The following is a 27958-nucleotide window of genomic DNA, read 5'->3' as shown; positions in this document are numbered from 1 at the left end:
ACGTATCCGCCTGACAATTTTAAACGCGCACCGCGAGATGATAATAAAATTTGCACTTATTGCAACCACAGAGGTCATGAATACGATTATTGTCTAAAGAGACAACGTTTAGCTTTCGAACAAAAGTCGGGAAAAGACGAGGCTCGGAACGACGCGGACCGATCTCCGAGCGCAAGGAAAGAGCAAGTCCGCCCAATGAATCATTTGAGCAGCTCCCAGTCTACCAATTTCAAAATTATGGGACAACGCGATTAGGAAAAATCCCGGATATTAGACTGGAGAGTCCCGATTTTTTATGTGGAGAAGTAGAGACTATGATTGATACGGGCGCGATGCCAAATATTGTAAAAATTTCCGCTCTCGGGTTTCATTCGAGAGTCGATAGATCAACTCTTGCTTTAGTTAAGGGGATCGGAGACAACGCTATTCCTACGATTGGGCTAATTACTGTCGCGTTGATGCAGTTTCATTTCGCGCACGCCAATTTTCTCGTTGTAGCCGACGACTTCCCTATTTCAGTACCTGCAATAATCGGGTCGGAATTTTTAAGCGGAGGAGATATGTACATTGATTATTGCTCGGAAACATTACAATTTCTGGACGTTGAACTCCATTTTATACAGGAAGAAACGCGTCTAATTTATCCACATACGACCACCTGGGCTGTTGCCAAAACTCAGCCAGGAACCAAAGAGGGAGACGTCCCCAAAATCGAGGTATTCCCCGGAGTTTCAGACGGAGGAAATTTCGCGAAAAATCTCGAGGGTAACGTCGTCGTTCCTATTAAAAACGAAAATTCTTTTCCGGTAGATATTAGAATACCGCTTGTTTCTTTGATTCCGCAAAATACAGATAATAACAAAGATAGAATTAATCATCGAGTTAACGATAGATATGCCGAATCTAGTTCGTCGGAATATTTTACAAATATGCGTACTATTCAAGCGGAAATTCACAAACCGCCACGTAAGCACGCGATATTAAATTCATCGAATTGTTTATCTAAGGCTCCTCAATCGACCATTATTAATAACGATAGTCTCAACGAAGCTTCATGTTTGAATTACATTACACGTGCGTCAAGTATAAACACTTCCACGTCTTTAGAGCCTAGGCCTTTGCTGTGTGCCGCACCATCGCGTTGTGCCCAGTCGCCAGTCAAAGCCGACCCATGCTCACCTTTTATTATTTCTTCGCCGCGTGCTGCATCATTGAGTCATGCCTCGGCACCGGTCGAAGCTAATATTGTTTTCCCTTCACTTGATACATCCGTTGCATCCTCGTGTGTCTCTCCGCCGAATGCGGCTGATAATGAAGCAATTATTGACGCTATACGCAATAACTTATATTTTGATCTTGATTTCGATGACGAAAGTAAACGTAAGGAACCGCCCGGTCCGAACGGCAGTGTTTCCGATATAAACCATTATTCGAGCGCGGCCCGTGATTGTAAACTTGAGCCAGTCGTTAAAGCTGAAAAACTTGATACTTTTGATTTTGATATTATTGAAGATTCTGTTAAGAGTAAACCTATACTCGTTGATAAAGATGAAACTATATTTACCGATGACAAGAAACGATCGGGTGTTATTTCACCACCCGAGAAAGACGGGCAATGTAATCAGAATTATGATAAAATAAACATGCTTTGTAAATATGACGTCGCGAATAAACCGGAGCGCGCCGACAGAAAACGTAATCAAAGAGACTTCTCAGATTTACCGATGATAGTTGAAACTCCTCTCGCACATACAGATTTAATTTGAAACATTGATTGGGAGAATTTATTTACTGATAAAGATTGGTATCCATGGCGCAGACCGGGATGTCAGAGATATGAACAAAAGCTAACTGACCACGATAGTGACTCACGTACAGATGACTTAGACACATTGCTATTCGAGAACTCGCTCGAGATGACACCATACGTAACGAACTTTATAAAAGATCACAAAAATTCCGAAAAATTTGATAGCGCAGGCTCGCATTCTGTGTATAATTGCATAAAAGATATTGAATTTAAATTTGATCTTGACAACGAGGTCGTAGTAATTTGCGACGAGAACCTTATCATATGAATTCATCGAGTTTTGAATCTCCCACTTTGAATGTGCAAGGAGCCGAACGAATCTCCATTGTAAAAAATCTGATAAAACTTAATACATACACCGACGAAAAGTATCAAAGATGTGCGAAATGTATGCAGACGTTTTTCAATTACCCGATGAGGACTTACCTGCTACATTATTAACTGAACATAGAATTATTTTAAAATCCGATGTTCCTATCAATGTTAAACCACATCGTCCTCCTGTAATTATGCAACAAGAAATGGAAAAGGAAGTTGATATATTATTTAAGAAAGGGATTATAGAACCATCTACCTCCGCGTACAATAGTCCGATTTGGATGGTTCCTAAAAAAAGACTTGATTCAAAGGGCAAACCCCAAAAACGATTAGTTATAGATTACCGAAAGTTAAATGAAATAACGGAACAGGACGCTTATCCTAGTCCGAATATATCCGATATTATTGAAAAATTGGGCGGAAATTTATTCTTTTCGGTTCTCGACTTAGCATCTGGGTTTCACCAAATCCCAATGCGTGAGTGCGACAAACCATACACTGCATTTTCTATCTCTTACGGCCATTATCAATTCAAAAGAATGCCCTTTGGATTAAGAAACAGTCCTAGTACCTTCATGAGGGCTATGAACGATATATTTGTTGGGTTACAGAATAAAGAGATTTTCTTATACATAGACGATCTAATAATTTTCGCGAAAACAATGGATGATCACGATAGGAAGATGTCTCTCGTAGTAGAACGACTGAGAGAATCTGGTATGAAACTTGAACCAGAAAAATGCGAATTCTATTGCCAAAAAGTAGTTTATTTGGGATTTGAAATTGGAATTGACGGAATCCGACCTAATAAGAGTAAAGTCAACGCAATGGAATTTTTCCCTATTCCAAAAACCCAGAAAAATATTAAACAATTTCTCGGTGCAGTCAAGTATTATCGTAAGTTTATTCCTAATTTTGCAAAAGAAGCTAAACCGTTGACTTCACTCTTACGTAAAGGTACGATATTCGAATGGACGGATGCATGCCAAAAAGGTTTCGACTATTTACGTCAATGTTTAAAAAAAGAACCTGTACTCGTATACCCCGATTATACAAAACACTTCTATGTAACGACTGATGCCAGTCAGTTTGCTATTGGCAGCGTGCTGAGCCAGATTTATGGAAACGACGATAAACCGATCGCGTATTCTCGAATTTTGAAAAATGCAGAAACTAATTACTCAATTATTGAGAAAGAACTTTTGGCCATGGTCGACTCAGCAGCGCAGTTTAGGCCCGCATTGTACGGTCGCCGATTCACATTCATGACAGATCATAAGCCTTTAGTATGGCTTCACAATTTGAAAGATCCGACTACGCGTTTGAAACGATTCTATTTTAAACTCAGCGAATTTGATTATAACATTATATATAAAGAAGGAAAGACAAATTACGTCGCAGACGCGTTATCGAGAAATCCACCGACACTCCAGCCGGAAGGCAAAATCTTTGTTTTAACTCTGGCCTCGTCCGAGTCAGATGAAATATTCACTCCAGCAGACATGCCTAGCACGTCGCGCCGTGTCTCCCTTTTCACGCCAAATTCCAAGGTACCGATAATTAAACATACGCGCAAACGAAACGTGATCCAATCCGATTCTACCGAGAGCGTGGTTACGCCTGTCAAGCGATCAATCGTCTGAGATATTTGAACCGCCTGCTGTTGCGTACGATATCATGAGACGAGCAAAGAATAACGTAATCGAAATACGTGACTCGTTTCTCATATACAAAGATAATCTTGCTTACTTTATCACAAGCAAGAACGAACCGGTCTGTAGTGGGGCGCAAGCCCTGCATGACGCAAACCGTTATGTACATCATGACAGAGTGGAGCTTGGCTCAGTAGTCACTCGGACAGTCAGTCGAAAAGTTCTTCTTGCTTTTTGTGTAAAAAAGAACAATCGCGTTCGCGTAGAAGTCGACACACTTGACTTAGCTTTCAGTCATTTGTCAAGATTATTTGCTTGAGAAAAAACTTAAAACTATTCGATTCTCGGTTTCGCAATCAATAGACGACGTGCCGTGGATCACTATTCGAGAAAAATTATAACATTTATCGCAATTTGTGCCTGATACCAAGTTTCTCTTGTGTAAAAACTTAGTACGTGTACCGGACAGTTTGAAGAGAGAATTGATATTATACATACGATTTATTCTTCGCCCGTCAATGGTCACAAAGGGGTCACAAAGACGTACTTGCGTATTAGACAAGATTACTACTGGCTTTCTCTTAAGCAGGACGTCCAGACGTACATAAGCCGTTGTGAAACTTGCCAATTAAAGAAACTGGTAAGACGTAAGGTTAATCATCCCATGATCTTAACCATATCGTTGGGCCTCTGCCAACAACAACGAACAATTATACATATATACTAACTATGCAATGCCTTCTGACGAAATATGTAATTTTATGTCCTCTTTCGGTAGCGAACTCTATACACATCGCGACTGCATTTTTGAACTATTGCGTATACATATACGGTTCACCTAAATTAATCCTGACCGACCAAGGCTCAAATTTTACTTCCTCACTTATGAAAAACATTGCAAAAATCTGTAAAATTCGTCAATGCACAACGACGGTTTATCGGCCTCAGAGTAATGGCAGCATCGAACGTATGCACCACGTTATGAAAGAGTATATCAAATGTTATGTAAAAAGCGAAACGACATGGGATGAATGGATTCACAGCGCCGCATTTTGCTATAATACGAGTGTCCACGAAGGCACACAGTTAACACCGTATGAATGCGTTTTTGGAAAAATAGCTCGCGTACCTTCAGACCGCGTGCGCGTTGACGAAAAGCACAACAATGAGTCATATTTTTCATACCTTCTAGAATTAAAAAAGCGAATTAGCAAACTTCAGGAGATCGCTCAAGAGAACTTGAAGTCGGCTAAGAAAAGGTCAAAGAAATATTATGATAAAAAAATTAACCCCTGCACATTCCAAGTCGGAGATTACGTACGACTTGTGGCGGAACCAAAGAAGGGCGCGTTCGGGAACGAATTCTTTGGTCCGTACAAGGTCGTACGAGTAAACCGAGACAACAATAATGTCGATATTGTTGTTAATAATAAAATTAGAACCGTTCACACTAACAAACTACTTTTAACTAGATTAAGAGACAGACCCAAGCGAGATAAGTAGAAACTGAAACATCTATTACAGACGAGGATCGGAACCAAGATGGCCTCGACGATCCTGATCCACCTGATGGCTAGCATGGTCTTCACAACACTCTTTTCTGGCGCAACAGACGCCCTTATTGGATACGACTGCGGAAGGAAATCTGCACCGAACATCACTACTATATCACTGCGCCACGTCGGTAAGTGCGATTTTAACAGCATGACAACCGAGACAGAAATGCAGTACGTAAATTTATTACAGAAAGCCGAATTTGAAAGTACTATGATAGAATCATGTCGAGTCATTATTACACAAAACGTTAAATATTGTGGTATGGGTTCTCATACAGCCGAAACTAATAAAGAAAATACGCGAAACGCATTTCTCGCGAAGCTTGTCATGAAATGCACAAATTCGGGCAATATAAAGTCTATGATCAAATTATTACAAATCGTACAAATTACCGAACTGTTAGAGTCAAAGGCTCCGTCGATGGTGACTCGAGATACAAAGGAGAACTTGTAAAAAATGGATGTATGGGGAGAATAGATATATGTATATTTCAAATAAAATAAGGTACGTTGTTATTTTGAGTACAAAATTCTGCGAGGCACAACTGGGATACCGTCGTTCGTCGAACTAATCTTAAAAAGAAATTATATGCGCGCATGCACATTTATCAAATCACACACACTCACATACATGCTTTGACTTGCGCAGCGCGCTATCGTCGTCAACAAATTAAATGTGGCTTTGCTCTAAAAGACAAGCTTGTCTCCGCTACTATTTGAATGGCCGGCTCGATATCTATAACTTCGATTCAAATTCGTTCGCTTACAATGCGTCGATCACTGATGCTCTGCGCTCGGAGTAGTGGCGTTGGCGCGTTGGATGGCTTTAGGATCTGTATTGCGGGTACGTCGAAATCGGAGCCACGTCTCGACGGCCACGTTGACGATGTCCTTTCCAGGGCTACGACTCCCTGATCGCCTCCTCAGAGCAGCGAACTTTTGATTTGATACAAAAACTAATCGGAACCAATTAGAATTAAATCTACTTTTAAATTCTTATCACGGTATTCACTCGGCTTACCCCTTCTCGGGTTTCTGCAATTTCTCTCGAGTCGACTGTATTATAAATTTGCAGAGTCCAACCGATCGCTTGGACCTCTCGCAGCGTTCTGCTTTGCCCGGCGATCCGGCGCTTCGTATTCTCTCCCGCACACACACACACATACAAATCGATGCTTGCCAAATCTACCCTATAAAATGTCGCCCGTGTCGCAGCGCGAAATTTAAAACTTCCCCCGACCCATAAGTGACCGTTACAAACTCTTTGAAGGTCAAAGCGATCTTACTGTCCTACTTACCTTGGAAATCACATTATCCACTTCCTTAGCCATAATACGCTGGGAAGAAAATTCAGTCATTCTAAATTCGGGAACCTCTTGTGTTTATTCGAACGAACAATGTATAGAGCAGGACGATACTTACGCATTTTGGGAAAAAACAGAGGCATCACCCTGTGGTTTTAATAATTTTGTTATATTATTCGAGGGTAATGTAGTTAAAACATTTAGTAAAGCAGTTAATGCACCCACCTTATTCTTTAACAACAACACAGGTACAAAATTCGCGTATACGGACTCGTGAAACGAATTTGTATGCGGTCATACTTTGAAGCTAACGGAACAAAGTAATATATATACATATATATATATATATATATATATATATGTATATAAGAAAAGAATTACCGATTGTAGTTTCGATATATATATATATATATATATATATATATATACTAGTGGGGCTCCGCCCCCCTGCTCGCTTCGCTCGCCAACCCCCTATTGTAGTTTCTGTGTGATTTTATCTTCAAAATTTTATTTTCATGAACTGATAATTATGTTCTGGATGGTTGAAAATGATCGATCTTATTGTATAAGAAAACCTGTTACTGGAAGTAAAAGTATTGTTTAACATAAAACTTATGTTGATGGTAGATATTTAAGTCCAATGGAAGCAGCTTGGCGATTACAAAATTATCCAATTTGTTATAGAAGTCATTCAGTAGAAAATATGTCTGTACATGATGAAAACAAACAATATAAAATATTTGAACTAAATAAAATTAAAATTGCAATAGACAACTATCAAACACGACTAACAGCATGGTTGGAATTAAATAAAGTCGATGATTTCGCAAAATCTATAAAATACGTAAATATTCCAGAATATTATATTTTTAATAGACAAAGTAAAAAGTGGCAAAAAAGAAAAAATAAAATGAAAAATAATACTATTGGTAGATTAAACGTGGTTTTTCCCAAAGATCACGAACGGTTTTATTTAAAATTGATATTAAATAAAGTAAAAGGTGCCACGTCGTTTAAAGATTTGAAAACTTACAACGATATAAATTATAGTACATATAAAGACACTGCTATTGCCATGGTTTAATTGAACATGATGATCAAATTGATAAAATTTTTGAAGAAGCTTGTACTGTTATGTTACCGAATCAGTTGCGACAATTTTTTGCGTGGTTCTTACTTTCTGAAAATATTCAAGGTGATCGCATATGGAAAGAATACAAAAACATTTTCACAGAGGATTTTATTGATAACAAAGAAAATTGTGCTCTTTTACATATTAACCAAATATTTGAATTAGAGGATAAATCTTGTGACTCATTCAATTTACCTATGCCAAACAAAACTGTTCTAAAGAACATTTATGATAGTAATGAACTTAAACAGTGCAAACGTTTGTTTGAATTAATGTATAATGACCAAAAAAAGATTTTTGAAACAAAATGTTCACAAAATCACAAAATGTATTTTATCGACGGTCCTGGAGGTTCTGGAAAAACATTTCTATACAAAACTTTGATTTATTATTTTATTTCTCAGAATAAAAAAATATTATCAATGGCATGGACTGGTATAGCTTCAATATTACTCCCAAAGGGAATGACGAGTCATAGAACGTTTCGCTTACCTTTAGATTTGACAAATTTAAAAATTGCATTTTTAAAGTTTGAATCTGATAAAGAAAAGTTACGAGAAGCAGATTTGATTATTTGGGATGAAGCTTCTATGATTCCTAAAAAAGCTCTAGAAATAGTTGATTTAACTTTACGTGATCTATGTGATACTAACATTCCTTTCGGGAATAAATTAATAGTTTTAGGAGGAGACTTTCGGCAAATTCTACCTGTTGTAAAAAATAGTAGTAGAACTATTATAATAGCAGAAACTATAAAAACATCATACCTTTGGTTACACTTTCATATTTTGAAATTAAACATAAATATGCGTTCACTCGATAGAAAATTTGCAAAATTATTATTAGAAGTAGGAGAAGGAAAGATAAAAAAGTTTAGAATTCCCGAAAAATGGAAAACAAATGATATATGTTCAAAAATCTTTAGTCACAGCATAGATTTATCACTAAATAGCGTAATACTCACTTCTCACAATGAATATACTTATTTTTTGAATAATAAGATCTTAAATCAAATGGAAGGAGAGACAAAAACTTATTACAGTGTTGATACTGCAACATATCAAGGTGTTGATAAATCTGACGATAACATTTACATAAATTTTCCGATCGAAATATTGAATAGCATTCGAGAAGGATTGCCACCTCATGAACTTAATTTAAAAATTGGGGCTATCATTATGTTAATAAGAAACTTGAGTATAACAGACGGTTTGTGTAATGGCACGCGATTAAAAGTTACCAAATTATTTAAGTACAACATTGAAGCCGAAATTATAACTGGGGAAAAAATTGGAAATAAAGTTTTTATACCTAGAATTACTTTAAATACCGGAAATTTATCTTCATTACCAATTATTTTATACAGAAAACAATTTCCTCTAGTCTTAGCATTTGCTATGACTATTAATAAATCTCAAGGACAAAGTTTCGATAATGTAGGAATATACTTAAAAAAACCTTTATTTTCTCATGGACAATTGTATGTATCTTTATCTAGATGCAAAGATCCTAATCGATTGTTTATTCAAAACGAAAGTGAAAACAATTCAGAAATAGAAAATATAGTTTGGAATAAAATTTTCGATTAGAAGTTTATACTTAATTTGCACGAATATACATATATATTTTTTTTTAATTTAATAAAAAAAATATTTTTGTTTTAATGATATTATAGCTGTATCCACAAATATTTAAAAATGGAGTGGGATCCAACTCAAAATTCTTTAGTTCCAATAGAAAACGAAGCACATGAAAACTTTTTGCGAGCATTAAATAATCAAATTGAAGAACATGAATTAGAGCAAGTAAATTATGAACTTTATTTAAATGATTTGATCAGAGAATATGATGAAGATCAATTAAAAAGATTACATTCACGAATTCAATTTTTCGAAATATTTGACGAAGTTCAAATAACATCAAAATTTATAAGTTTAGCCCAAATTCCAACTAAAACTACATTAACTATTCAATGTATTTTAAAATTTCGTAGAAGACATGATCTTCTTCCGGATTCCTTGAAAAATGAGGGTTTTTGAGATTTTCGAAAATAACAGAAAAATGAAAGAATTTTACGTGTTTTGGTGGGGGGGCCAAGGTGGGGGGGTGGTGGAGGGGTGGTGGTGGGGGGGGGGGTGGTGGAGGGGTGGTGGGGGGGAGTCTTGCCAAAATGACTATATAATATAGGAAGATATATCGAAACTACAATCGGTAATTCTTTTCCAACAAAAAACGTGAGAATTAATCCAAAAGATATAAGAATTGACGCGTACTTGAACGCCAAAATATTATTTATTGCTCATCATTTCAAGAGCGAACTAAAATCTTTATACCAAGACATTATCACGCAAAGATGTTTACTTGAACAGCAAGTTATCAAAAATTCTTTATCACAATCGTCGGTAAATCCGGACGAATTTGCATTCACTATTATGAAAAGCCCGGGCTATACGGCTATCGCGTTGTCGCAAAGTGCGACCGCAGGCGCTAGCGATCTGAAGTCCTAACGACCCCATCACTGTCATAGCGGCGCCTGGGTAGTAGAGAGCCCTTTCTTCGAACCCTTCGATGCCCACTTGTACCCACCAGCGCGATTCGTCTTTATTTGGCGATATCGTCGGCTGGCGAGATTCGCTGGACAACAGTGCGACCATGCGATCAAAATCGTCTGAGGTTTCGCGCGAGGTATCGGCTACGCCCTCCGTCACGTGCCTCTCCTCTCGGGGAGACTCCTCGCGCGACGGTTCAAGAGGAGCAGTAACCTTGCCTACTCCTCCTTTTTGACGTGTCCCTTACCCAAGGGATATTCTCAAGCAATGTGACCTTTTCCACGGCATTTGAAGCACTCTATTGGCTACTTCTGCTCTCTTTGAGCCTCGACACTAGCCACCGCTCCCGCGTCTTCGCGGAAGCTGCTGTGATTCATGTGATTTATGCTGTATGTATCTTGAAAATTCACATGACCGGCTTTGCGTGAATTCTGTACATTACTCCCGCTTGCTGGTAGCTCAACCCTTGTATAGCCATCTATTCAGCCTAGCAACGTTATCTAATAATTGCCGTCTGGGTTCAACTGCAACTTTTGAGGGCATTGTCCATCTCTTCTTCGTCGATGCCCAAGCACCAATTCTCGACGACCTTCTCTACTTTCTTCGCCATGTTGGTGTATCTTTTGCGTCTAAACGACGTTTCGTAGTGGCGCAACAACGAGACGTAGCAGCTCCCTATCCTACGCACTTACTCCAGATTGCCCCTAGATTGTATTCTCGTTACTACAACGTAAGCTGCAAAACTACAACCTATCTACTCACAAACTTGCACACCTAAGCGCGTCGCTGTGAAGTTGATTAATACGCGAAATTGAATAAAACGAAAAATCGAATTCGTACAATCGGAGCCAAATCCGTAAAAAAAAAAACATTTTAATTACGCCAGATAAACACGAATTGCTTTTGGCGCGCGCACTCGTAGCACCGCTGTGCTCTCACTTGCAACGCACAGTTTGTGCTACAAGCATATACGCAATCATGCACCCGAAAAAAAATCCGAAAAAAGACGAAAATATTTTTCGCGGAATTACGCGTAGATTTCGATCAGCGAGTCGAGTGTGTTCTTTTCTTGACAAATCTTGAAGTCTTCTTGGCTGAAAACTGGGCGTATACTGTTCCGCGTCTTCCCGTGGATGTGACTATATACCTCGCGCCCGTCACGTTCTCGTAGATTGCCTCTCGTAGAATTGCATCATGTAGCGCCGCAAACGCTCGCACTCTCTCTCTCACACACTCGCGCCACTGCGCGCTTCGCTCCACTATAGCGTGCGTGGATTATACTTTGCTGCTACACGCGTTTGTGTTGCCGCTTTGCTGTCTTTTGCTGTTTAATTGTTAATAATTTAACAACTTACAATTTCACATATACGCTCTGCTTTAACACAAGACGTCACGAAAAAATAGTTATGCTACTCTATCCTAACGAGAGTGCGTCAAAATTCTCCCGACAACAAATATAGTAAATATATATGTATGTATATATATATATATATATATATATATATATATATATATATATATGCCTGTGTGTGTATGTGTATTTGTGTGTCATAATATGTGTCAAAAATATTAAAAAAATGAATTGATTGCGTCTATTTTTGTTTCTTTATTGTTTTCACAGCTTCCAATCTACCTACACCAAACTTGAAAATGTCTTTTGGTAGAAATCTATATTTTTATCATATGTACCTGTCTATACTAATCAATAGTTTTTTGTTTATGAAATACATCAAATTTTGTGGAATAAACGCAAATAAAAATCCAGACGGACAGACGGACATTTTTTAAGTTCTTTCACTGCTAGAAACTAATTGAAATTTGAGACATTAGATTTTTTTTAGTAACTTGAATGATTTTAGTTCAAAGAACATTTCTACCGTAAAATAGATATAATTTTTTTCTTTTTACGAGTTTTGGAGGGTTTTTACAAAATTGACTAAATATAAAATTGTAATATAATGTAGAGATATTTGTTACCTTATCTTAACAGCACTGTATTCGATGTTGTTTAATAATGGCCAATCATTTTCGCATGCTTGACATTTACAGTTGAACCAATATCTTCCATATAAGTGCCTTTGTCTGTCAGAACGGAGTTTTTTAGTAAATATCGGTCCATAATTTTCAGCAATAACATTGTTTATTTCAAGTAACCGACTTGATCTTAATATCATCATTTTTCCTATAAAATATCTGGAAATAGTATAAAAATTGTTTATGATACAATAAACGTATACGAACGTATATATCGAGAGAGAGATTTAAGTGCATTATGGCAAAACAATAAATACAGAGTATGCATATAACATTTAAATACAGTAAAATAATACTAATTTTAGGCGATTACTTATTTGCAAATACAGTTAAAAACATTTAAAAAGTAATTTTGTTAAAATTGGTATGTCACAGATACTCATATATCGCAGATTGTGGTTTGATCACTTATAGAAAAAAATACTTTTGGTTATGACTAGCCCTATAAATAATTCACGTGATAACACATCCGACACAATCAAATAAAATTTTTGGTCTGGCCATTATTAGCCATCTGTTGCATACATAAAATGCTTATAACTAGCGATCAACATCAAATAAATGCTGCCGCAATGCCCTCTTAAATGCTAAGTAGTTTGGATTTCTTGAGCGTTATACATGATCCCTTTTTTTAGGCTGTTCATAAAACCAGTTAGTTTCAAAAGGTATTAAGGTTTAAATATTTAGTTTTTACCCTGTATACTCTGTTTAACTAAAAACTGCATCATTTCTATCTCGGCTTTCATATAATACACTTTAACCCACCTAGGCTTGTTTTTTCTTATTTTTTTTATATTAATTCATCAGTGGTCTACGCACCGCCTAGCGCGTGCTCGCTTGCTCAACATCGTTGATCGAATCTGGATAACGCCCGCGGAGGCGACGGTATTCGCGGGATGGAGCCGGGATCGAAATCGAGCGGAAAAGGTCCAGAAATAAACAAATATTTGCTTAAAATAATAAGACTACAATTATCTCTAACAAACGCGAAATGATCGTGATTTTACAAAAGCAAAATAAACATGCGAGTCGTCACAAAATTGGGACTCGCCGCGATGCCGAAATATGCGCTGTCGTTTGCGTCTAACGCAGAGAAGGTCGTATCCGGACATTTCACCACGCGACATTTCACCTACAGACATTTCACCTAAAGACATTTCACCTAAAGACATTTCACCACATGCGACATTTCGCCACAGTGACATTTCACCACAGCGACATTTCGCCACAGCGACATTTCGCCACAGTGACATTTCGCTACATGCGACACTTTGCCACAAATTTCAGATTTATGTTTTTTAGGCCATTTAGTGTATGTCAGTGCTGCTGTTGGGGTTTTAGGTTATTTTTATATACCTTGAGAGTTCAATTATAAATCCAAGGTCAGCCCGAGTTGACCCGGTGGGTTTTGGGTGTGGAAGGGCGCGAAGCGCCCGACACACCCATAACCCAGGAGGGTCAACCATCACGGTACTAGAACCAACGCGGCAACAGAGCCACTGCGGTACCACACCGAGTCGGTGCTGTTGGGGTTTTAGGTTATTTTTATATATATTGAGAGTTCAATAAAAACCAAGGTCAGCCCGAGTTGACCCGGTAGGTAGAACCAACGCGGCAACAGAGCCACAGCGGTACCACCCCGTTTAATTTTAGTTATTTTATAATTTTCTTATTTTCACTTCCAGAAACAAATTAAAAAAACTACTATTATAAAATGAACAATAACACATAAAAAGTGATAAAAATAAAAAAAATAAAAATGGAACCATTGCCGACACGTCCACGTCGTGGTTCTGGATCTCAACCGAGTTCGGCAGAATTAAATAAAAAAAAACATCTATAAAAAGATTCACAAGCATAAATTTATCATTTGTGGCGCATGTGGCGAAATGTCACTGTGGTGAAATGTCTTGTGGCAAAATGTCGCATGTGGCGAAATGTCTTGTGGCGAAATGTCGCATGTGGCGAAATGTCACTGTGGCAAAGTGTCGTATGTGGTGAAATGTCCTTAGGTGAAGTGTCGGTAACCCAAGAAGGTCCCGCGCACCCTTGCGTAGGTGATGCACACACACATACATATAATCACATGCACTACGCGCTCTTAAACCTTTCTCAGCGTTGACGTTCCTGACCCTGGACAATCACTGCACTTGCACGCTGCACCATACTGCTTGTCAGGGAGATCAGGATCAACCAGGTTTCGCGGCACACACACACACTTCACTATGCTAGGCACAGCACACTGGTATATCATATCGACGAAGTCGCGTGGCGTGTTTATAGTTCGGGAGCCGAGAGCTATCTGAGCGCGCACCTGAGGGATTTGTTTGCGCGCTTTCTCTGTCTCTTTATATCGCTGGCTGAATTCGCACGTCTTTTTGTCGCGCTCAGCGTAAAACGTCGCTCTTTTTTCTTCCAGCAGGAGCGCCCACTTTCTGGCACACAGGCGGAAGGCATCGCCGTATTTACGCACCGACTGAGTGTATAGCCGGTACGCTTTGCTTTCCAGCTGGCGGGTGTGTACAGACGCCTTTAGAGCCTCCACCAGCTTAGTGCGATGCTGGCGCCACGCCGCTCCGGCTGCCTCTTCGCTTGAAGGCTCCTCCTCTCGGTGTCGACCTCAGCTCTTGGGGTCTCTGGCGTTGGCCTTGCACGCTTAACCGTGTACACCTTATTCCTTGGACAGCCTATCTTCTTGGTCGCAGGATTTGTTACGATCACTCGTGTCTTTTTCGATCGCTTCAGACGATTGGCGACTTTGTTCGTTCGGACGCTATATCGCTCTGTTCGTAGACAGAGTCTCGCTCGCTTCGCGACGGTGCTTTGCTAACATCCGCGTCTACGCTCGCATCCTTCGGTGTTTGAGCGTAGCCATCTTCTTCACTCTTCTGCGACTCTTCGTTCGCCGCTGCCGAATAAAAAGGCTTCAGCTGCGCAGCTGGTGCAAGATCGACTTACTCTCCCATCTCATCGACAAGTCGATATGCATTGGTGCCACGTATCTCCACTACTTTCTACGGCCTAATATTTGGTGGTGCTAGCTTTGCGGAGCGTTGCTTTGCTCCAGAAGACAACATGTGATTTCGTCTCATCGCTAACTCTTCTTCTTGGTATCACGCCGTCCGAAGATCCGCATCTAGGTAGAAGTAATGTAGCTGCCCGCCGTACATTTTATACAGTGGATCTTGGATGCAGCTGTATTTCACAGACCTTTTCACAGTATTATTCGTCCTGGGGTTTCGCTTGCCCATCCAACTGCCTCGACTGCTACTGCGTCTTTTTTGTACATACGTGATAATGCGTCTGGTACGGCGTTTAGCAGGTCTTTTCTATGCTCGACAGTGTAGACACGGCCCTGCATTTTGAGCGCCCATCTTGCTAGGCGTCCGGTGGGATTATGCAAGTTGCATAGCCACCGCAAGCTACTGTGGTCCGTGACGATCTTAAGGACACATCATCTTTAAACTTCGAAAAAATCGTTTTCTTTTTTTATTGCTTATTTTGACAGAAAATATTCCGTAAAACATGCTCCTGAAACACGTTTATTAAAAAAAAGATTTCCCGCAAAGCTACAAGCAAAATACTAAAACAAAATTTTTATTGTTTTTTCGTAAAACTGCACATTTTTCATTATTTAATAATTTTAATTTTGAGTTTTATAAATTCAATCTGAATAAAATTTGTATTGTAAATGTTAAAAATACTATTTTTTTACAGTAGTATATACGTATATTATGCTCCGCATACAAATTTTAATAAATAAATTAGTGCGTATTGATAAGATTTTTAGCGTTATTTTCGAGATAAATTTCTAGTTTCGCTTCTTATATAAGGCTCCGATGGATACGTAGGGACATTGATTTAAATTCAAATAACACTCGCCCGCGCGCCACCTGTGGGCAGGTTAGAATCAATGTGTCTGAGAAGGACATAGCGACCGTTCTGCTATTCTGCTAGCAGACAGCATATATTTTAAAACACAGCTGATATAGTCCTGGGATGGGTTTCACACCGAGTAAACACAGCTATTGTCTTAATATATAAAAGAAGCTGATATTTCTTAAAAGTGTTTTTAAATTAATCTAAGTAGTGTTTGTATTGTTTTCGGGGTTATAGCTTATAGCTTGTAACCCTAAAAAGAACTAAAAAGTGAAGTGTTAGTGTAAAAGCAGAGCAGTGAAGTTATTTAAAAAAGTGTGAAGTGTAGTGATTTTAAGGGACCTAACGACATTAAACCGACTTTTGAAAATAAAATAAAAAATTGATAACAGATCGGTTGTCTACTGTTTTTGGGGTCGCTGATCACGTTTTCACTATCAGATTTGCATAAAATTATTATGTTTAGAAAATTTAGGGAAATTATTTATTGCAAAATTAATGTTTTTCCGGTAAATATGAAATTTACGATCAAAGTTAGTAAAAAAATAATTCATACACAATTATACACATACGTGTGTGTGTATGTGTATGTGTATATATATATCAAGAAGAACGAACAATACAACAAGAAACTTTGGCAAAAGCAATATAACTTTAGGGTAAGATAAACAATAATTTTTTCAACTCTCTGTCGAATAATTATTGATTTTCTTGTACCTAAAAAAATGTATACAAAGTACGTTATTCATTCATATTTATAGGAAGAGGAAAAAAAATCGGCCACGAAAACTGCAATTGCGATTACGAGCAATGAATCGATACATAAGGATCAGGATAAAAGCTTGGCTAAGGTATCATCAATTTCTTTATTCAAATTTATTTATTTGAATAACGAAATTGATGATACATTATTATTATTTGTGTTGTAACTTGATATATTCAATCTACACTTATTTTAAACTTTAGATTGTTGCTGAAACAATCCCTGAAATTGTAACGTAGCAAAATTTGAAATCTGCACCGGTGGCGCCTGAAACGGTCACTACTCTTCTCGGTTCGCAGCGCGTATGAGATTTTAAATTTTAGAGAAGAGCAGTTATCATTTACTGATCTACGTCCGAATTTTGACAACAGATCATAAATAAGAAAGTAATTATAGATAGTAGTGTATTATTATCATATAAGTCAGGTCCGGAATACCAGGTAGTGGAAATTTATTTCAATAATAAAAGTTTTTATAACAAAATAAATATACTCAAATTATATTTGAGGATAGGAATATTGCATCAATTGTTGCATATATTCTGTGTCACAATATATGAATAAATCCGCTTTGATTTTTACAAATGAGATTTTAAGTAGATACGCTTAAATTTGCGTTATCTACTTTAGTTCGAAATTTTTATAAGTGTTTGACAAGTCTTTAAATTTATGACAAATGTAGGACTGATACGCTTTAAGATAAGATATCGTGCCTGACTCGAAATTTTATAAGTATAGAAACGATTGGAAATAATTCTATGTCGTGCATCTTCTCAAGGCGTGAGCTGCTCTTAAGGAGAGACTAGGCGCTTAAGTTGCACTGGAGCTAGTGAGCTAATACGGGTTGTGCGGGTCCTTTTATAGGCTACGGAGAGAGCGGGAATCGAGCCGTCGGAAAAACTTCACATTCATACTTGCACACACTCATTCACACCTATATGTAAAAATCATTTATTCACTTATAATATAATACGTACGCCGCGCCGCCGCTCACTCTCTACTCCTACTCTCATTATAATTGCACCGCTGCGCTCGCCGCTCAGTCCATATAGATATAGGCGCGTGTTGCGCGCTCTCCCAGCTTTCTTGCTGCTTGTCGCTGTTGCTGCTGGCTGGCTCGTGGCGCTACTGTTGTACTGCTGCTTTGAGCTCAACTGTGGCGCGTGTAACGTCGGCCAATTCTCAGTCTAATTTTTTCGAAACCAAAAAGGTAAATCTTTCAAATCAAACTTCAGCGCGAAGCACGGCAAACGATCAAATCCCCGTTATACCGGCAGAACGCAAAGGACTTTATACCATACGTGAATCGAGCACACTGAATGATGTCGATAACCTACCGACAACAGCTAGTCCCTACTCGCGGGAAGATTTAGCTGCTCGCGATCGATCGCGTACCGACAACTATCGTACGGTACCTGATTATCGTATGACCAATGATATTTCCAGTTGATCGAAAAACTGAATCATCGACAGTCATGCTGCGTAAAAACGCACTCACATTTGATTATTTAAGCTACTAACATTAATAATATTAATAATAATTATACACTATTTTTCATTATATTACAATTATATACTACACTGCATTTACGCAATTTTATATTTTTCAATAGAACATATGCACAAATTATACTTTTGACAATCTACGTAAATTCATTTGTTTAAATTATTTTTATTATAATTTTATTATAATTTTGCATTGTATTTTTATTATATTTTTATTATATTTTTATTATAATTTTGCATTATTATATTTTCGTCATCACTAGAATCTTCGCTTCTTATACAGAGCATGTGCTCAACATATGTGCCTTAAAAGTTTATGCAAATTCATATGTAAAATTTAAATGTAAAACTCAGATTAGCCATATATGCACTAGTATATATCTTATTAACACATACTATATTATTTACAATACATTGTACAACATTTACGTAGCATTTAAGCGCGAGACCGATTAGGATCGCATAAGATGCAAGGAGTAGTTTGACTCTGACTTTCGGTTTGGCTTCAAGAAAACAGGCGTGTATAGATCACGCCTACTTCCTTGCTAGCAGCGTATAAGAGATTGACTTTTGGTTCGAACACATAGTGTGTGGCTAAAGGCCACGCCCATTTCCTATATGGGCAATGTATAAGCTTGAAGGTCGGTGGATCTTGCTCCGCCTTCTTTCACGCTATTGGCTAAATTAGTAATACCTATACTGTTACTTGCATCTTGTGCCACTTGCTATCAAGTCATGCGATCCTAGTATACGAAAGCAAGATTTCTTTAGTTATAAGCCGCCTGTAGCAACATTTATCGATATTTCTCACAATATGTCTACGTATGAGTACACCGTATGTAAGCCTCCTATCCACTCACCACCCACTGTATACATATGTACACATATATATATATATATATATATATATATATATATATATATATATATATATATATATATACCCGCATCCTCCCGCTCCACAGTACATGCTTCTCTTCTCTGTAGATCTCAATCGATTCCAATAGACTCCTATATATTCACACAAACTTCAGCATACTCTTACGTCTTCATGCTTCCCTGATACCTTTAGACCTTTTCGCGTCTTCGTTTAGCGCTAAATAATTATTAAAGTATTGTTAAGCAAAATCATATGTATTACGCATTGGTACGTATAAGCTAGCTTGACCATATATATTTGTCACACGCCTTTAACCGATGAGTAACTCGTCGATATGCACAGCTCTCTTCGCCTTTTTTCTCACACGTATACTCGAGACTCTTCTGTCAAGAGATATCTATAGACTATACATCCGCCGACACTTTATACTCCACAAGCTTTGCATATCTAACCTCTTATAAACACTTACTGTATTTCGATGCCTTACTTACTCGAACTGTAAACTTTCTCATGCGACCGAAGACCAAAGAACTGACTCACACTTGCATCATCCACCTACGTCACTGCACAGCTCTCCCACCAGTCACTTATAATTTCTTGACTTATAATTCTGCCTTGTTTTCTTGACTTATACCTTGTATAATAAAAGTTACAATTCGTTTTACGCTTATATTTTGAGTTTTTTTCTTACGAATTTTAAGTTAAAATTCTATTATTTTACACAAGTATTTTTACTCTAGAAGCAGAATATTGCTCTCGTTTCAAACAGTCAAATATATTATTTATTCACTTGAAATTTCGCTCTAAAATACATAAAACGAGCGACAGATTTTCACGAAACTCCCTAGCTCAACAAACATCTCTGCTGCTTGGAGACAGCGCCTGGGAAACAGTCTTTTCTTGGCGTTTTGGACATCGTGACCTGGACGCAGAGCAGCCCTTTTTCCACCCGGGACTCCTGACTCGGCCGAAAACATATCAGGACTGGTGACAGCACGCCCAGCAGCCGTTTACTGCTTACCTGTTCTACAGCACAAATCCGCTCCAGCCCTTTACAGGACTTGTAAAACCGCCTTGACCGCTTCGAACGTCAAGTCCCGATTTTCTACAAAGCTAAGTATCAAAATTATTTTCAAAAACTTACTCTTTCACGCCGGGACGTGACACGCGTAGCTTCGTATTGGGAGTGGGGGAGCATAAGATGCTCTTGTATAATCTAAAATGTTGTTTCATATAATTTAATATTTAATATTTATACATTTTTTTGCGGAGCTTGTACGAGCTTGTACGGGGTATTACATAGTCCCCTAGTGAAAATTTTTCGAAAAACGAAGAACTTTCACTATACTCCCGGAGAAAAAATGATTAAAAATAAATTCATGAGTTTTAACAAAAGGAATAAAAAGTGCTGCTTAAAATGCATGCACTCAGAGCTGTATACCTATTGCGGTGACCTTGGCACTTACTCTCCTTTTTATCCTCGCCTCCTCCTTACCTACTGACTTCCAGGTGTCCTCAAAGTCAAGCCTGACCTGCCGCTGCCAGACGCTGTTGCCGTACCCGTAGGTGGCGTATGGGTTTAGCTTTTGCTTTGGCTTGCGTAGAAGAGCTTCCAGGACCTCGCTCTTTTCGCTCACAAAGGTTGTTTTTTCGGTGTTAGAGGTAACGAGAGCTGGCATGTCGAACAAACCACGTATTTTCGTTTCAATCTTGACTGCTTGGATGCTGGTGATGCAGGGTTTTGTTGGAGCTGATGTAGATGATGGCGTGGGAGGAGGCGTGAGGCTTTCCTGCGAAAGTGTAAGCGCAGAAGCCGGTGATACGCTTATTGCGTGCGTTGCAGGTGTTTCACCTGTGCGAGGAGGCGACGGATGTGCGGAGTCGCACTGCACGGCGCGGACGAATGGCATGCGCACACCGCACGACTTCCACGTGTGCGCTAGGCTCGCTCGCTCCTGCGACGACCTTGGCGTGATAACGCGATCTCGTCTCCTGTCCTAACGGAATAGTCTGAACCAAAACGTCCAACCAGGAGATAGCTAGCGTGGGTAAACCATGGCTAGATTTCTTCTAAGGCGCTTAAGTTGCGACCGTCGAAAAACTGACTGCGTCAGCCCAGCGCGAGCTCTTTTATGGAGAAAGCTAGAGCTGCTCCGAAAAAGGAGAAATGACCATGTTGTCATATTTTTGAATTATCCCGCGTCTCAAGTATACCTACAATCTTAGGTTCGCCGACAAAGTGACGTGGCAACGCTGTGTGTGTAGTAAGAGAGGGGGAATTCGCGGCCTCGCGGATACGAGTTGTGTTGTCGCGGGAGAATGGGGAAAGAGAGAAAGACGGACTATGTCCCACCTCTGTTTTCTTGAGTCGGGATTAGCCGTGCCGGCTTGTTTACATTTGTATATACAGCTCTGAGTGTTCGAAAATATCGTATGAAATAGAAACGTGATTATTTTTGAGCGTGATCATTTTTTCTTTACAATGTTTGATGAGCAAAAGTAATGAACTTTTCTATTATGTAATCAAATAACATTATATTTATTTAGGTTCTCTTTTGTATTCTTTTAGATCATTTATATAAAATCTTCCTTTTTCTTTTTGTTTATCGCGATCAAAAATAATAAATAAGTTGTATTACCATTTTGTTTTAATATTTCATATGAGCCTTCGCAAATTGAAACGAATTTTGCAATTTAGTTATTGTCTAAATCTGAAATGTTATTTGATTTTAATAGAACTTCGTCTCCCTCTTTAAATTCAACAAAAAATGTTTTCTTTTGTAAATTATATTTTTCTGCACGTTTTTGCGCTTTTGAAATTATACGTTCCCGAGCGAAATGAATTTTTTGTTCAAGCGGAGGCTCGACCTCTGAATTAATTGGATATATCCAATTTTTCCACGCACGTTTAGGTTTGATACCCATGTGTCATTCTATCGGAGTAAAACTCGTTGTTTCGTGATACGTTTCATTTGGTTTGGATGATATTAATATATCCGACCCAACCGGTGTGTTTCTCATTAGTAAATGTACGAAAAAATCTACCGAGCTCCTTATTAACTCGCTCAACGATTTTACTTTGTGGATGTCAGATAGATGAAAAAACTAACCCAATATTTTCTTCTCTTAATTTCTTGTTCCACGCATTTGCAGTGAATTGTGAGCCGTGATCACATTAAATAAGCTTCGGTTTTCCGTATAACAAAACATAATCATTAAAAATTTTCTTTATCGCTGTATTACAGGTTTACGAATCGGACATAAAAGAACGAATTTTGAAAACGTGTCTATATTTACAAGTATATATTTCATACCGCCGCGCTCTGTCGGTAACGGCCCATAGAAATCAATGGATAACAAATCATGTAGCGCTTTCGGAATTATCGACTCCATTGGCGCTGTACATGGTCGTGTGGAAATTTCATTTCTTTGACGTGGGTCACAAAATGAAATAAGCTTTTGAGCTTTACGTCTTAAATCTTCAATATAGAAATCTTCTTGTAACATAAGAATGACTTATTTCGCGCCTACATGGCCATAAGTCTCGTGTGTTTCAAAAATAAGTATTTTAATCATTTTTTTTGGAACCATAATTTTGTATTGGTTTGCTTGATTCTTTTTATAAATTATATCATTTTCTATTAAATAAGTAGCATTATTGCTCTGATTCTTTTTATCTGAATTTTTTATAAATAATTGATTTAAATATTCGGCATCGTGTTGTAACTTTGACAAATATTTAAATTTAAACATTACATCTTTTGTGAATTTATATCTTTAAAAGATTGCAATAATCATCTCTCCCGGTTTCTGTAGTTTTTCTGAATTAAAGTGAGGATGTCGACCCAAAATTCACCGACGGATTCAGTTGCTAACAAATTTGCATTTAAATAAGAATATTAAAGCTTTGTGATCCGTTTTTATATAAACTTTTGCGGCTCGTAAATAGGTACTTAACTTTTCTAAACTCCATACAACCGCGAGGAGTTCTTTCTTTGTTGTGAAGTATGTTCTTTCTGCTGCTTTGAGCGTTCTACTGATATACAGGGTGTTTCATATTAATCCGACCACGACAAAATACCATGGAAAAACTAATTTTAACGAAAAATGACCTTAACAAAAGTTGAAGGGGGTAAAGGGGGCCATCGAATGACACAAACACCTATGACCTTGAACTCGATTTTCAAGGTAATTTGAGGGTAATTGTGATTTTTTTAAATAGGACCCTCTATTTTAGACCTTGGAATCGGATAGAGCGGAAAAAATTACGTCGCAAAGGATATTTTAAGTTTGCTTTGGTGACCTTGAGCAGGTCAATTCAAGGTCAAATAAGAAGTATCAGCCTAAGATTGTTTTCCTTTCAATTTTTTCGTAGAATTATCATTTTGTTATTCTAATAAACATTAAGAGAATAATTGACTTAAAATGTGATTATGCTTTGCTGACTTGAAACTACAACAAAGGAAGATGTGATCCACAGAATTCAAACCGCTTGTGAAAACATCCCAAGAGCTGTATTACTCAGAACAGTAGAACATTTTCAGCAGCGAATTGAATTGTGTATCCAACAAAATGGTGGTGTCTTTGAGCACCTGCGTTGAATTTTGAGCAAAAGTGAGAGGCAAGGGGACTCACTCTAATTAAGCACCCCGAAAAGTGAGAGGCAAGGGGACTCACTCTAATCAAGCACCCCGAAAAGTGAGAGGCAAGGGGACTCACTCTAATCAAGCACCCCAAAGGGAACACAATCATATTACGTCCACGTCGTTGTTCCTGGGTAACGCTAAAGTTAGGATATAAATATGGACTTCACATAACATTTGATATTGCATTTTTGCACTTTTGACCTTACAAAATGGCTTTAAAGTCAGCAAAGCATAATCACATTTTAAGTCAATTATTCTCCTTAATGTTTATTACAATAACAAAATGATAATTCTACGAAAAAATTGAAAGGAAAACAATCTTAGGCTGATACTTCTTATTTGACCTTGAATTGACCTTCTCAAGGTCACTAAGGCAAACTTGAAAGGTCATTTCCGACGTAATTTTTTCCGCTGCTCCGTATTCCGAGGTCAAAAATAGGGGTTCCCGTTAAAAAAATACAATGACCTTCAAATGACCTTGAAAATCGAGTTCAAAGTCAAAGGTGTTAAAGTCATTAGATGGCCCCTTTTGCTCCCTTCAACTTTTGTCAAGGTCATCTTTCGACATCAGTAAAATAAAACCAGACAAACAGCTGTTTAGCAGATTTTTTGTTATTTGACCTAGAATTGACCTTCTCAAGGTCACCAAAGCAAACTTAAAATATCCTTTGCGACGTAATTTTTCCGCTCTATCCGATTCCAAGATCTAAAATAGAGGTTCCTATTTAAAAAAATCACAATTACCCTCAAATGACCTTGAAAATCGAGTTCAAGGTAATAGGTGTTTGTGTCATTCGATGGCCCCCTTTACCCCCTTCAACTTTTGTTAAGGTCATTTTTCGTTAAAAACGTTATATATATAATAACCCGTTCATCCCCGTTATCGTCAATTTGCGATAATGCACCAGCGATTGCGAAGTTCGACGCGTCACAATGGAGGATATAAGGTTTGGAAGGATCGGGATATGCAAGGCAAACGTCTTTTTCGAAGAGCTCTTTGACTCGTTCGAAAGCTTCTTGATGACTGTCCCCCCACTCCCAGGATTTTTGTTTTTCTTTTCTTAGTAGCTCTAATAACGGTAACTAACTCATGCGCATGATATTTTACGAATTTCGCGTAAAAATGTATTGTGCCTAAAAAGGCCTGTAACTGTTTTAGATTCTTAGGAATTGGATAGTTTTTTATCGCTTCAATTTTATTCTCTTGAGGTTTTATCCCCTTTGTTGATAGAATAAATCCTAAGAACCTAGTTTTATTTTTGAAAAATTCAGATTTTTTGAAACTCAAAGTGAAATTCCATTTTATTAAACTTTGAAATAACTCTACTAAATGCCCCAGGTGATCTTCCTTCGAACATAAATTTAGTGTATTTTTTACTTTCTTCACAAAGAGGTATTTGCCAGAAGCTTGATGTTAAATCGAGACTCGACATGACTTCCACCCTGAAACATTGTTGTAAGAGTTCCTCAATATTTTGAGGTGATAAGATGCTCTTGTAGGATCTAAAATGTTGTTTCATATAATTTAGTATTTAATATTTATAAATTTTTTGTGGAGCTTGTACGGGGTGTTACACACCAGCAGCTATAGTAACAGTATCAGTTGTTATTATTTATTTTCACATTCTAAGATTTTGAAGAATATTTCGCAAAATATATAAAATATTATTTTTCATTGAAAACTGTAGAATATTATTTCAATTCATGATGAATACTAACGAGTGATACGATCTTCTATTCTGTAAATGTATGTAGAATACAATGGTGCATTTCATATTTTCAAATTTACTTTCAAATAATCGTTATTATCCATAGCTCAAGATATTTCGTATTGAATTATGAGTGTACAATAATTTTAAAGTATGTGGGTGTATAAAGAATTTTAAATGCTTTAATTGGAATGGTATAAAATGATTTTTGCTATTACATGAGACTCTAAAGTCTCTCTATGCATCCGTTCGCCCATAAATAATTGGCGTTTCTTTCCAAAATTTCATATTTTTGCAGGCTTGTAAGAGTTTTATGCCAAGTTATTCAATGAGACTGATGTTGCTATAATCTACATCAAATTTAAAAATAAAAGTAATTTTACAATTTTTTGATAAAATTCTTCGACTGTTAAGTTACAGAGAAATAAACTTTTTCAAAGCTCCCTGGGTCGGTAAAACAGAAATGATCATTCAAAACCAAGTTTGTTTTATCTATTACTCCAAAACACTCCAATTTTATTAGAAAAGTATAAAAATACTTTTTACTCGAATTTTTAATTTGATGTAGATTACAATAACTTAGTATCCGACTACTATAATTCTGCCAAAACATGTCATATCAGAAAAAGCCGCTCATTATTCTTAATGGGTGAATTCATTTATTTACTTATTTATTCATCAGAAAATTGTTTACAAGGCATGTGAATCATGCCTGGAAATCCTGCAGAGGTAAACAAAGTTACCTGTTAGCAGACCTGGTTACAACAAAAATATATATGAAACTTAAAATTAGAACTTAACCTATTTAAAACTATTTATTGTACATAATTGTAACTGTCGCTGAACAATTTTACTTGTTGTTTTTAACAAAAAGTAACCATTTTTTTTTATTCTCTTATTTATTACTATTCTTATTATTATTATCATGTAAAAATATTTTTTCAACAATTGGAGTTAATCCATTTTATAATTTTTCTCTTTTGAGAGAATTTTTCTATATTTTATACTTTCAGTTGGTTACGAAGCTCATTATAAATATTTATTGCTTTCATATAGCTGTTTTTATTGCTAATTCTCTTAGTCTTAGGTATAATGGTACTTCTATTTCTAGTAATACTATCTGATGCTAGGTATTTTTCTTTTAGATCTTAATAATGCAGCTTCAAAGATTCAAGAGTAAAAAGTTGTACTATATTTAGAGGATTGTCGTGTGATGGATACTTACGTTTATTTATGATTTTTAAAATTTTATTTTCTAGCTTTTGAACTTGGTCTCCACTATATGCTCCACTCCAAGCAATGATACCATAGCTAATGATACTATGAAAAAAAGCATAATAGATTATTCTGAGAGTTTCTGTAAGCTTAGTTTTTGAAATTTTGAAAAAAATATATACTAGGTATTTTGTCTTCCCGATTATATGTTTCATGTCATTTTCCCACCTTAGGTTACTATCAAAAACAATTCCTAGATATTTAAAATCTTCTACTCTAGTTAAATTTTTGTCGAGGATTTTGATGTTTACTTGAGCTGGTACACTTCGATACCGGCTGATACTGCTCTCAAAAGTCATACAAACAGTCTTTTCTACATTTAATGACAACTTATTTAATGCCAGCCACTTCGATATCACACTTAGAAAATCGTTCATGGTATCTTAGGCTTCTATCCAATTTTTACCAGTGGCTATAATAGCAGTATCATCTGCATACGAAATTATAGCCTCGGAGGGGGGGGGGGAGATCTCCTTCAAGACATCATTTATGTACAGGATAAAAAGTAGTGGTCCCAAGATCGTTGCTTGTGGAACGCCTGTGTTAACCACAGAGCTATCGGTTTGAATACCGTCTATTTTTACTACTTGGTATCTGTCACTCAAATAGCTGAAAAAGAGATCCAACGCTTGGTCCGTAATTCCAATGAAATAAAGTTTTGCCAGTAGTATGCTATAGTCAACAGTATTTCGCCAGGTCCAGGAATGTTATAATCATAGGCTTACTCTTATTAACATTATTATATAGTGCATTAGTTATGTACTTTAGAGCATCTTTCGTACCAATCTTCCTCATAAAACCCAATTGTTGCTTCGAGATTATATTGCTCTGTTCTACAAAATCACGAATTCTATTATATATATATATATATATATATTTCGCTAAAAAATCTTTGGAACATTGGATATGAGAGAGATGGGTCTATAATTCGTGATTGTATGTTTCT

General features: G+C 37.2%; 2 protein-coding genes across 5 annotated transcripts in view; one reads left to right on the top strand and one right to left on the bottom strand.

Moving 5' to 3' along the window:
• Window positions 1-27958, bottom strand: part of LOC116417791 (SET and MYND domain-containing protein 4-like) — a 224254-nt gene that overhangs the window by 54724 nt on the left and 141572 nt on the right. Inside the window, exon 6 of the mRNA XM_031932842.1 lies at window positions 12299-12514. Coding sequence (XP_031788702.1) covers window positions 12299-12514 — 216 coding nt within the window. The remainder of the gene's footprint in view (window positions 1-12298; window positions 12515-27958) is intronic.
• LOC116417792 overlaps window positions 1-27958 on the top strand; it is a 55320-nt gene that overhangs the window by 2568 nt on the left and 24794 nt on the right. For 3 of the 4 annotated variants that reach the window (XM_031932843.2, XM_031932844.1, XM_031932845.1), the window contains exon 2: window positions 5305-5852. In XM_031932843.2, the coding sequence (XP_031788703.1) occupies window positions 5323-5790 (468 nt within the window). In that variant the 5' untranslated portion in view covers window positions 5305-5322 and the 3' untranslated portion in view covers window positions 5791-5852. Of the gene's footprint in view, window positions 1-5304; window positions 5853-27958 lie in introns of those variants that run through there. The other variant, XM_031932847.2, reaches the window with a different exon arrangement.

Source organism: Nasonia vitripennis (assembly GCF_009193385.2).
Source record: "Nasonia vitripennis strain AsymCx chromosome 5 unlocalized genomic scaffold, Nvit_psr_1.1 chr5_random0002, whole genome shotgun sequence".
In the NCBI taxonomy this organism is placed as follows: Eukaryota; Metazoa; Arthropoda; class Insecta; order Hymenoptera; family Pteromalidae; genus Nasonia; species Nasonia vitripennis.
This window is presented reverse-complemented; position numbering and strand designations above follow the sequence as displayed.